Here is a 12,431-nt window from a genome sequence, read left to right as displayed (position 1 = left end):
ACACACACTGATCCAGAGGCGTAGCGGTAGACTTGCTGTCGTGCAGCGCCAGAGACCCAGGTTCAATCCTGACTCCAGGTGCTGTCTATACGGAGTATACATGCTCTTCCTATGCCCGTGTGGGTTTTCTCCGGGTGCTTCCTCGCACATTCCAAAGACGTGCAGGTTTGTAGATGAGTTAGCTTCTGCAAAAATTGTCCCCAGTGTGATCTAGTGTATGGGGTGATCGGTGGGCCGAAAGGCCTGTTTCCACGCTGTATCTGTAAAATTAAAATTAAAAGTGGACCTGTGCTGGAGAGAATACTTTAAGGCTACGGAGAAAGGGCAAAGGAATGAAACTGATTGGACTAGCTCTACGTGAAGCAATCTTTGACGTAATGGACTAAATGTCCTCTTTGTACAATGGAACAGTTCTACATCTGCAAGTTGCATCGCAGGAGTGTTCTTGATAAAGACAGATACAAGAGACTTCTCGAGGTTGTCTGTCCATTTGCTTACAACCCAGTGGTATGAACGTTGATTTCTCTAATTTTAACTCCTGCATTCCCTCCCCCCTCTCTCTCCCTCCCCCACTCTAGTTGTCCTCCTAGATCCACTGTTCTCATCCCTCTCATTATCACATCTTCCCCACCCAACAGTGGGCCATCTTGGGCTCCACCCTTCCTGAGGTCATTTGTTGCTGGCCCTGATTTGTTCTGGCCTTTTCTCACCTCCAGACCCCCCCACCTCCCCTCCTACCTTTACTTTCAGTCATAAGAAGAGTTATGACCCAAAACGTCACCTATTCCTTTTCTCCAGAGATGCTGCTTGATCCGCTGAGTTACTCCAGCACTTTGTGTCTATCTTCGGTATAAACCAGCATCTGCAGTTCCTTCCTACACCTTCCACAGATGATGTCTGACCTGCTAAGTTGCTCCAGATGTTTGTTTTTGCTCACTGCTATTAAACAAACAGTTATCAAGTTGTAAGATATTACAATTAGAACATGGAAAACTGCAGCACGGAACAGGCCCTTCGGCCCAAATGTCTGTGCCAAGCATGATGCCAAGATAAACTGATCTCTTCTGCTTGCTTTTTCCCCATATCCTTTGATTCTGTTAGTCCTAAGAGCTATATCCTTCAAAACATCCAGTGAATTGACCTCCAGTGCCTACTGTGGCAGAGAATTCCACAGATTCACAACTCTGTCCTAAATGACCTACCCCTTATTCTTAAACTGGGACCCCAGGTTCTGGACTCTCCCAACATCGGGAATATTTTTCCTGCATCTAGCCTGTCCAATCCCTTAAGAATTTTTATATGTTTCTACAAGATCCCCTCATGCTTCTAAATTCCAGTGCATACAAGCCCAGTCAATCCATTCTTTCATCATCCACACTATCACAATGTTTAAAAAACATTTGGACAGATACAGGAATAGGATAAATTTAGAGGGATATGGGCCAAGCACAGACAGGTGGGACCAGTGGAGATGGGGCATGTTGGTCGGCGTGGGCTAGTTGAGCCAAAAGGCCTGTTTCCATGCTGTATGACTATGTTTTACAGAGATGCTGCCTGACCCGCTGAGATCCTCCAGCACTTTGTGTCCTTTTGTGCATCTGCAGTTCTTTGTTTCCAGCTCTCCAGTCTAATTTCAAATGCCGGTTACCGTTGCCATGGCGATGGGGCCTGTATTCTCATTACAGCATCTGGTACTTACCTTCAACTCGTGACAGGGTTGACCAGAGGCAGGAAGGATCAACTCATTAGTTGCTGCGGCTGTGAGATTTGCAATTTCCACGCCTTTCTCCTCCTTTTGAGAGTTTAGTTTAGAGATACAGCGCGGAAACAGACCCTTCGGCCGACTGAGCCCGCTATGACCAGCAATCCCCATACACTAACACTGTCCTACACATTAGGGCAAATAAAAATGTTTACAAAAAAATTAACCTACATACCTGCATGTCTTTGAAGTGTGGGAGGAAACCGCAGCACCCAGAGAAAATCCACATGCTCACAGGGAGAACGTACAAACTCCGTACAGACAGCACCCGTAGTCAGGATTGAATGCGGATCTCTGGCGCTGTAAGGCAGCAACACTGCTGCGCCATCGTGCCACTACGAGAGGCTTGTGAAAGCTTCCCTATTTTCCCAAACTTGTGACTTAAATATTTGTTTTATTGCTTGGTGTCATGTTTTGATCGATAACACTACTCTGATGCACCTTGGAAGATCCTGCCTAAAACTGGGATATAGTTGTGTACTCTAATATTGAATCCTTCTTGGACATGTTTGTTGTAAATATTTGTAATGGATTAGTGCCAGACTCTTAAGAAAATGTGGCAGAGTGACTGTTCAATTCCTCCCTTAAACTACAAAAGCAAGATTCAGTAGAGAGGTGTAGGAAGGAACTGCAGATGCTGGTTTATATCGAAGATAGACACAAAATGCTGGAGTAACTCCCCTCCACACAGAGTGAGGCCACACGCAAATTGGAGGAACAGCAACTCGTATTTCACTTGGGCAACTTACAACCCAGCAGTATGAATATTGATTTCTCTAATTTAAAGTAACCCTTGCATTCCCTCTCTCTCCTTCCCTCTCTCTCCATCCCTCCCCCACCCTAGTCGTTCTGCTAGCAGTGGGGCCAAAGATGCATGCTGTATCTCTAAACAAAATAAACTTTTAAGAAGAAGGATTGCAATTCCAAAACGCCCTTTGAAACCCTTTCATGGCATGACTAAGCATGGAAGTGTGGTTATGGTCTTAAAAGGAGACACTTTGCTGTCATTTGGTTGCATGAGATGGAAAGCAATTGAAATGAAATGGCAGTGACCCATTGTATAGTTTCCCAAAGAACCAGGCCCATTATACAGAGCACCTCTTTGCTACTGCCAAGTAACAAAAACACCAAAGAGGTTCTTGGAAGATTTTTTTGGGGGAAAACGTATACTTCTCACTAATGAAAGTATCTGTGAATAAAGAACTCCCCTCCCTTATACAATGGCAAAACACTGATCGACAGTGGAAACTGGAAATACTCAACAGGGCAGGCAGCATCTGCAGAGAGAGAAAGGGGGTTGATGTTTCAAGTCAATCAGTTTATGATTAGAGGTAAAGTTGAAGAAGTGATGGTTCAGGTATTTCTTTAGTTAATTATTATTGTTGTCAATGTATTGAGGTACAATAAAAAGCTTTTGTTGCGTGCTATCCAGTCAGGGGAAAGACTATACATGATTATAATCAAGCTGTCCGCAGAGTACAGATATGTGGTAAAGGAAATAACATTTAGTGTAAAATAAAGTCCAGTAAAAAAGTCCGATTAAAGATAGTCCAACGGTCTCCAATGAGGTAGATGGGAGGTCAGGACCGCTCTCTAGTTGGTGATAGGATGGTTCAGTTGCGTGATAACAGCTGGGAAGAAACTTCCTTGAATCTGGAGGTGTGTGTTTTCACACTTCTGTACCTCTTGCCTGATGGGAGAGGGGAGAAGAGGGAGTATCCATGGAGATTGAACTTGCCTCTCTGGCGCAGTGAGGCAGCAGATCTACCCCTGCCCCACTGTGCCGCCCCTGTGTTTGGTGACATGCCGAATCTCTCAAAAGTTGAATTGTACCATTCCAGAAATTGAGTTTCGTAATTCCATTTGGTATCGATCTAACACTGGGAAGTTTCTGGGAATATTTCCCTGGGAGTTGCAAGGCATCCGTAATTAATTACAATTGATCACACCGCTGGTATGCAACTTTGATTGCAGGCCTGTGTAATTTGGAAAAATTTGAATCAGCAAACTTCCTCAAAGCTTGCCCCAGTCTCTCTGCCTGTTGGTTGTCATCAATCTGATTGCCCAGGTGTTTGAACAATCTGCCTACAGTACATAGATTAATAACCTTCTAAGCTGTGTCAGTTCTTCTATGTGGAAAAGTATGTTGTATTACCCATTACATAAAAAAAAGAATTGGAATTATAAGGTGTTTTTCATGACCTCGTGATGTCCTCGATTGTTTTACACAGAACAGTGCAGCACAAAAACAGGCCCTTCGGCCCACAATAGATAGCTGGTGGAGCTGCTGCCAGAGACCCAGGTTCAACCCGCTGAGTTACACCAACACTTTGTGTCCATATTAGGTATAAACCAGCGTCTGCAGTTCTTTGTTTCTACATTTTGGTTCATCTCAACAGTGGGAATCAGATACGGTGCTAAATGTGACTGGGTTTGTGGTAGCAGTGTAACGCAGGGCTCTAATCAGCCTATCTCCTGCACCAGCTCCATGGAGATCAAACATCTGTCCTATTCTCCCACTCAGTTTCCGACTCTGTTTCCGCCAACCCTTTATGCAGCAAACTCCACATCCACACGGTGCTCTGGTTAAGAAAGAACATTTATTTACACCACCCCCAGTATCTTCATGGAAGAGCAAAAGGTTTAAATCAATTCAATGATATTTAATTATCACATGTACCTAGGTACAATAAAATGCTTTGCTTAGCGCACAACCCAGTAAAATCATACAGCAGACCTCACCTCGGCAGTACACAAGTGTTGCCATGTTTCTGGCACCAACAATGTCACAAAAGTTCACCGAACAGTCCTGTAATATGTTATTTGAACCAACCTCAGCTAAAGAATGTAGAAACAAGGGCCCCGACCCAAAACGTCACCGTTCCATGTTCTCCATAGACGCTGCCTGACCTGCAGAGTTTTTCCAACGTTTTGGGTCGTTTTTTGTAAACCAGCTATCGAGTCTTTCGGCCCGACTTGCCCATGCTGACCAATGCGCCCCACCTTCCTAAGACCCACCTGCCCGAGTTTGGTCCATATCCCTCTAAACAATTCCTATCCATGTTCCTATCCATGAGTCTAATGACGGAGCAGACTCGATGGATCGAGTGGCCTAATTCTGCTCCTGTGTCCTATGAAGTTAATATCAGGCCTCAACTCTCTCGTGCTTGTTCCCCATGGCCCTCAATTCATGATCTCTCCTTTAAATATCTCCAGTGATCTGTCATCCTCCATCATAGAGGATCCCATTGATTCTCCACCCACACATTGAGTGCGTTACAACAGTAGATATTGAACGCAGTGCTGTGATAATCTTGTTGATCCAAGACCCAGCTCAGATACAGCGCTGCAGCTGACATTGCTCTTACAAATAGTCCAAAAGCTTGATTTCATGACTCAATGATGGTTCGAATCCCACCAGAGCAGTTTAGGGTTTTAAATTTGGTTAATTAAATAAATTTCAAATAAAAAGCTTGGCTCAGTAAATGTTGCTCGTAAAACTAGTGGATCGTTGTTAAAAACCCATCTGTTTCTCTAATGTCCTTACAGGGAGGAAAATTTGCCGCTCTATCTCAGACTGATTTCCACACTCCTGATCATGTGTCTGACGTTAATTTTAGCTTGAAGATAGACATATCTTGTAGATGGGCAAGATAGACACACAAAGATGGAGTAACTCAGCGGGTCAGGCAGTGTCTCTGGAGAGACGAAATAGCTGACATTTTAGGTCGAGACACTTCTTCAGACTGAGTCAGAGGAGAGGGAAAAGAGAGATATAGAAGGTACATAGAACAAATAAATGAAAAATATGCAAAATGCAATGATGATCAAGGAAAGGTGAAGTCCACAATGATTCATTGTTGGCTGTGGGGTAGGTGATAACGAGGAATACTCACAGGATGACAGTGAATCTAGTACGATGACTCGTGTGGGGGAGGGTTGGAGATAGAGGCGAATGCAAGGGTTACTTGAAGCTAGAGAAATCAATAATACCACTGGGGTGAAAGCTGCCCAGGCGAAATATGTGGTGCTGTTCCTCCAATTTGCGTTTGGCCTCACTCTTGACAGTGGAGGAGACCGAGGACAGAAAGGTTAGTATGGAAATAGGAAGGGGAATTAAAGTGTTTGGCAACTGGGAGATCGCGTAGGCCAAGGCGGACTGAGCGAAGGTGTTCAGTGGAACGATCCCGAAACGTCACCCATCCCTTCTCTCCAGAGATGATGCCCGTCCCGCTGAGTTACTCCAGCTTTTTGTGTCTATGAACGATCCTCCCTCCAGTCTGCGCTTGGTCTCGCCGATATATAGGAGTCCATATTTGGAACAGATGGGACATGTTGGTCGGTGGGGGCAAATTGAGCTGAAGGGCCTGTTTACATGCTGTATGACTATGACACAAAGAAATGAAGTTGTCAAAGTTAGTCAGAGCAATTAGAAAATAATTTTGTAAGAAAATGAAGACAGATGCTTTGAGCTCTTACATCATATCACCTGTGTCTACTTTGCTGAGACTTGCCCTTTGGAATCCTTTTTCAAAAAAACAAGCCATAACGTTAATCATTTTGTTCAATAGACAACGATATCTAACTGAAAGGCCTCGGGCAAAGGCTTAGAATAAACATAAAATATGACTATATCCATCACCAGCATCCCACAAGAATCGCTTTTTAATTCTGTATTTAAAATCATAATTTCATTGCAAGATCAAACAAACTCGTAGACTAACAGGAGTCATTCCACTTTTAATCTATTAACTGTAATAATAGATTAAAAGTGGAATCTATGACAGCCCAGGATTAATGTCACATTTCAGACTGATTTGGCGGATTTGTTAACATTTTAGTTTAGTTTCGAGATGCAGCATGGAGTCAAGAATGAAGTCAAGAGTGTTTTATTGTCTCATGTCCCGAAACGGAGCAAGGAAATTCTTACTTTCTTACTGTGCAGCCCCACAATTATTCATCATTTAGCAGTTTGGAGAAGAAAAAAAATTTGTTTACATGTATCTGAGTTTACAGTTGCCCGAAGAAAGGGAGTTCTGCCCTGTTGCAGTTGAATGGGGAGATGGTTTTAATTGATTGCCGTGAAGCGTTAGTGATCGCAGTGACTGCTGTTGTGGGCCGTCAGCCCATTGTTCCTGATCCTCTGGTCAGCAGTTCCTGTCTACCCGTTGAGTTGATTTGCTGAAGAGTGAGCGGATCGGTGGTGCCATGCTTGCTAAGCCAACCGCGCGCCTCCTCCCCTTCGCTGGACCTCAGTGGAGCCTCACTAAATGCATAGGCGTTCCACTCGGCAGCCTTTTTGTCCCATATTCCCAGAGTCAGCGCAAACTCCAGACCTTTATCTCAACTGACGTGAATACAATGGATCCGATTGTGGCCCGTTTTCAACTTCCACCCACCACTTTCTGCCTCAGAGTCCCGCGTAAAAATGAAGTTATGTAGACTTTACTTTGAACTTTAGAGAGACAGTACGGAAACAGGCCCTTCGGCCCACCGATTCTGCACTATTATTGTCTATTGCACTAAACATTATTCCATTTATCCTGTATCTGAACACTGTGGATGGCCCAATTGTAATCATATATAGTCCTTCCACTGACTAGATAGCACGCATCAAAAGAAGCTGTACATCGGTACACATGTCAATAGACTAAACTAAACTAAACCAAACATGCTGGAGTAGCTAGGCGGGTCAGCAGCATCTCTAGACACAAGGAATAGGTGTCGAAATCCTTCATCAGATCTAATCCTTCTCTCTAGAGATGCTGCCTGACCCGCTGGGTTACTGCAGCATTTTGTGTCTATCTTCGGTGTAAACCAGCATCTGCAGTTCCTTCTTACACTTCATCAACTAAACTAAACTAAACGTACTATACTGGGAATAAAGCATTGGATTATATCTTAATAAGAACAGGAATGAATAGTTTGCAAGGCTCGCTTCCTCCTCCAATAGATTAATGTTTGTAGAAACTGCCGACCAGAATTGTCACTGTCATCATCCCTCTCTTGTTCCACCACCTCTCTATTACCATTCACACAAAGCTGCCGTGTCAGCAGATATCCACCGTTTTTAAGCCCACTGCTTGCTTTGGAGACGAGATTAGTTCCTCTCGTTCCATGCTATTATCGCCTGGGCTACAGCACTGGCTAAAATTTATGTACCCGGACCGCTTGCAGTTCGATCTTATTTGAGGGGCATTGGTCTGGCAGAAATGCATCGGCATCTGGAGAATTCAAACGAGCATTTTTCTATTGCGCCAACTCTCAGCGTTTGAGTGGCTCCAACAAAAAAGCTTCACCGTGCAACTTTGCTTTCAACATTAGTGCAGCCTCTCTCCTGCTTGCCATCCACCAAGCGCAAGAGGATTGACCGCCATCAGAACTAATAACGTTATATAGTTGCGGGATCACTTTGACTCGACATCAGCGGGAATGAGAGGAGGAAAGCTCTATACAGGGAAGATTAAAGGTATCGGTGTCTTACAGTGTGTGAATTCTATAGTCACCTGCACCAAACCGATTAATGTTTAATAATATGCTACAATGTACCTGCTGAGTGAATAATAACCACTTATGTGCAATTGTTTACTGGCAGTGAGGATGGGGGACACTGGATATCCATTGTGTATATTTATCTACCCTTGGCTGCGAAAGGATTTTTGTGAATTGTGTAGCAATTTTATGAGGTTTGGTTTGCTGTAACTTTGAGTAAGTATCGCTTGTTCGAAAGACAGAGTGGTGCAGCGGTTGAGTTGCTGCCTTACAGCGCCAGAGACCCGGGTTTAATCCTGACTATGGGTGTTGTCTGTACAGAGTTTGTACGTTCTCCCTGTGACCTGCATGGATTTTCTCCAGGGTGCTCCAGTTTCCTCCCTCACTCCAAAGACATACAGATTTGTAGATTAATTGGCTTTTGTAAAATTGTAAATTGTCCCTAGTGTGTAGGATAGTGTTGGTGTATGGGGATCGCTGGTCGGCATGGACTCTGTGGGCCGAAGGGCTTATTTCCACATTGTGTCTCTAAAGCTTAAAATCCAAAGTCACTGTAATGATTAGAGGTGTTGCCTTTTACATAATAACTGCGCCTCTTTTAAAGCAACGTGTTATTTAGGGTTCAGGGAGTGAATATGATTGGATATTGATTGAATGATCTGTCTCCTTGCAGAAATCCGGGCGCAGTTAGTGGAGCAGCTGAAATGCCTGGAGCAACAGACGGAGATGCGGGTTCAACTCCTCCAGGACCTCCAGGATTTTTTCCGCAAGAAGTCGGAGATTGAAATGGAGTATTCCCGGAATTTGGAGAAGCTGGCTGAGCGCTTCATGGCGAAAACACGCAGCACTAAAGACCATCAACAGTACAAGTAAGGCTCTCCCCTTGTGCATGCTTACTGTTGCAGCTGACGGATTACTGAGTTGTCAGTCAGTATTGTTTAACATCATGAAGCAGCTGTGATGGGTTCAGTTTGCAGCTTTCTAAAACTATCTCCCTTCAGTAAATCATATCAAATAGCTAGATGCAGGAAACATGTTCCTGATGTTGGGGGAGTCCAGAACCAGTGACCACAGTTTAAGAATATGGGGTAGGCCATTTAGAACTGAGATGAGGAAAAACTTTTTCACACAGAGAGTTGTGAATTTGTGGAATTCTCTGCCCCAGAAGGCAGTGGAGGCTGATTCACTGGATGCATTCAAAAGAGAGTTAGATAGAGCTCTTAGGGCTAGCGGAATCAAGGGATGTGGGGAGAAAGGCAGGAACAGGGTACTGATTGTGGATGATCAGCCATGATCACATTGAATGGCGGTGCTGGCTCGAGGGGCCCAATGACCTACTCCTGCAGCTATTGTCTATGTCTGATTTAGAGGCATAGATGGGGCAGAGAATCTGAACCTTTCTCCCCCCACCAAGGTGGAAATGTCAAAGACGAGAGGGCGTAGCTTTAAGATGAGAGAGGGGAAAGTTTAATGGAGACGTGCAGGGCAGGTTTTTCCCACCGAGGGTGGTGGCGGCCTGGGAACTCATTGCCCGGGGTGGTGGTGGAGGCAGATATGATCATGGTGTTTAAGAGACTTTTGGGCAGGCACATGGATATAGTGAGGGTACAGAGGGATATGGATCACGTGCAGGCAGATGAGATTAGTCCATCTTGCCTTCATGTTCGGCGTGAAAATGATGGGCTTGTAACTGTGCTGTACTGTTCTATGTTCAATGTTGTATAATAAAGAAATGTTATGTTATGATTCCACATAGCCAGGCCAGTGAGCAATTTATGGAATCTGCTGGATTAATTTCATCTGCTGATTGCTCGGAAGCAGATGATTGTGTAGTGGAAAACTTGAACTTTTAGTGTGTGCGGGAGTTTTGCCAGATAAACATTCATTGAGTCATTTGAATAATTAATCACGATTGTTCATCCGCTGAAGTAGCTGCAACGACGAACAGACTCTCAATAAATTACATCTTTGAAGACCTTACCAGGTAGGATAACGTAGAACTAGTGTGAACGGGTGCTTGATAGTCAGAGCGCATTTGGTGGGCCGAAGGGCCTTTTTCCATGCTGTACCTCTAAGCTAAATCTTGGCAGATACATGTATAGGAAAGATTTAGAGGGATATGGGACAAGCTTAGATGGGCATCTTCTAAGGTGCGTGGAGAAATAATTAATAGAAACCTGAGGGGCAACTTTTTCACACAGGGGTGTGTATGGAATGAGTTGCCAGAGGAGTTAGTTGAGGCACCTACAATAACAACATTTAAAAGTCACTTGGACAGGTACTTGTAAAGGTTTTTAGAATGTGGGTCAAATGTAGCCAAATAAGCCTAGCTTAGATGAGCCATCTTGATCGCCATGGATGAGTTGGGCCGAATGGCCTGTTTCCATGCTATATGACTCTATGCCTCTATCTTGGTTGGAACGGAAAAGTTGGGCTGAAGGGCCTGGTTCCAATTTGAATGATTCTTTGACTATCTTGGTTGGAATGCGTTAGTTGGGTCGAAGGGCCTGTTTCCGTGCTGTTTTACACTATGTCTGTCTAAATGAGATATTTCAATCCACTCCCTCACTTTAACACAACAGAAAATGGCGGAAACACTTAGCAGATCGGGCAGCAGCTGTGAGAAGAGGAAGAGTTCACGATTCTTCATCAGAGTTCATCTCTTTGACCTGAAACGTTAGCTCTTTTCAATGATCTGCTGACTATTTCCAACATGTTCTGTTCTTATTTCAGATTTCTGCTGGTTTTTTTTTAATTTCCTGGAGGTAAAAGGAATTAGTCTCCAAAGCTCGGTGAATATCGTGTTTCACAAACATTGCTAACAGTTGATCTCGATTGGTTTCAAGTTGACTTGTGGATTGTAGAACTTACCCGTTCCAAAGGATTTAGGCATAGCAGCTTTCTTGGATAAAAGCCATCTCAATGTGGAGAGGTTCTGCTGTGACAAATCCTATAAAACCTTAACTTTGAAGCCTCCTATCTAGGAGGGTGCCAGAATGTGGCTTATTCTCCGGGATTTGTGAGGCATTCATGTATAAAAAGGCTTTGCATTTTTAACTGTTCTGCGATTCAGTAAGATCATGGTTTATTGGTATTTGTTTATTATTGTCATTCAACCGAGATATAATGAGATACTTTATTTTTGTGCTATACCAAGTGGCTCTAACTTTCACCATTTACTCATCTCGTTGTGGAAACAAAGAACTACAGTTGCTGGTTAATACACAAAAGGACACAACGTGTTGGGCCGAAGGTCCTGTTTCCATGCTGTGTGACACCATGACTATCTTGGTTGGCATGGACTTTGGGCCGAAGGGGCTGTTTACATCCTGTAAGACTCTATCTTGGTTGGCACTCAGCAGTCAGACAGTACCTCTGGAGAACATGGATAAGTGACATTTCAGGTTGAGATGTCCCTACCCGTAACTTTATGTTCTCCAGAGATGTTCGTGACCTGTTAACTTACTCCAGTACTTTGTGTCCTTTACAATTCTCTTTTACAGAGTACTATGTTTACATATCTGTTTTGGTGCTGCAAGTAAGAATGTCATTGTTCCGTTTTGGGACATATGACAATAAAGCACTCTTGATTTGACACTTGACTATTTGGAGCCATTTTGGTGGACTTGCCTCCATCGGTGAGGGCATCGACTAGAAGAGGCATGTTGCAGCTTTATAAAACTTTGGTTTGGTTTGGAGTATTGTATATTGTTCTGGTCATCACATTACAGGAAGGATCAGGAAGCATTGGCGAGGGTGCAGAAGAGATTTACAAGAATGCTGCCTGGATGAGAGGGTGTTAGCTATAAGGTTGGACAAACTTTGGGGGAATAAAAGACACAATGTGCTGGAGTAACTCAGCGGGTCAGGCAGCATCTCTGGAGAACATGGATTGGTGACTTATCAGGTCGGGACCCTTCTTCAGACCGATGGGGGAAAAGATCAACATCATGGCGGGCTTAGAACGTGTTAAGGTGTGAATATTGGGCAAACATGGATTATTTTCTCGATCGTCTGAGGTTGAGGGGAGACCTGATAGAAGTATATTAATTTATGAGAGGCGTAGATAGGGTGGATGGTCAGAAGATAGACACAAATTGCTGGAGTAACCCAACGGGTCAGGCAGCATCTCTGGAGAAAAAGGATGGGTGTCGTTTCAGGTTGGAATTCTGTTTCA

At 43.9% G+C, this 12,431-nt stretch overlaps 1 protein-coding gene across 10 annotated transcripts in view; it reads left to right on the top strand.

Annotated features, from left to right (window-relative positions):
* The window catches only part of srgap1 (SLIT-ROBO Rho GTPase activating protein 1), a 159,219-nt gene that overhangs the window by 56,694 nt on the left and 90,094 nt on the right, over positions 1–12,431 (top strand). For 9 of the 10 annotated variants that reach the window (XM_033038086.1, XM_033038085.1, XM_033038084.1 and 6 more), the window contains exon 2: positions 8,928–9,123. In XM_033038086.1, the coding sequence (XP_032893977.1) occupies positions 8,928–9,123 (196 nt within the window). Of the gene's footprint in view, positions 1–7,976; positions 8,232–8,927; positions 9,124–12,431 lie in introns of those variants that run through there. The other variant, XM_033038083.1, reaches the window with a different exon arrangement.

Source organism: Amblyraja radiata, chromosome 19, assembly GCF_010909765.2.
Source record: "Amblyraja radiata isolate CabotCenter1 chromosome 19, sAmbRad1.1.pri, whole genome shotgun sequence".
In the NCBI taxonomy this organism is placed as follows: domain Eukaryota; kingdom Metazoa; phylum Chordata; class Chondrichthyes; order Rajiformes; family Rajidae; genus Amblyraja; species Amblyraja radiata.
Note: the sequence above shows the minus strand (reverse complement) of the source record. Positions and strands in the feature narration are given on the sequence as shown.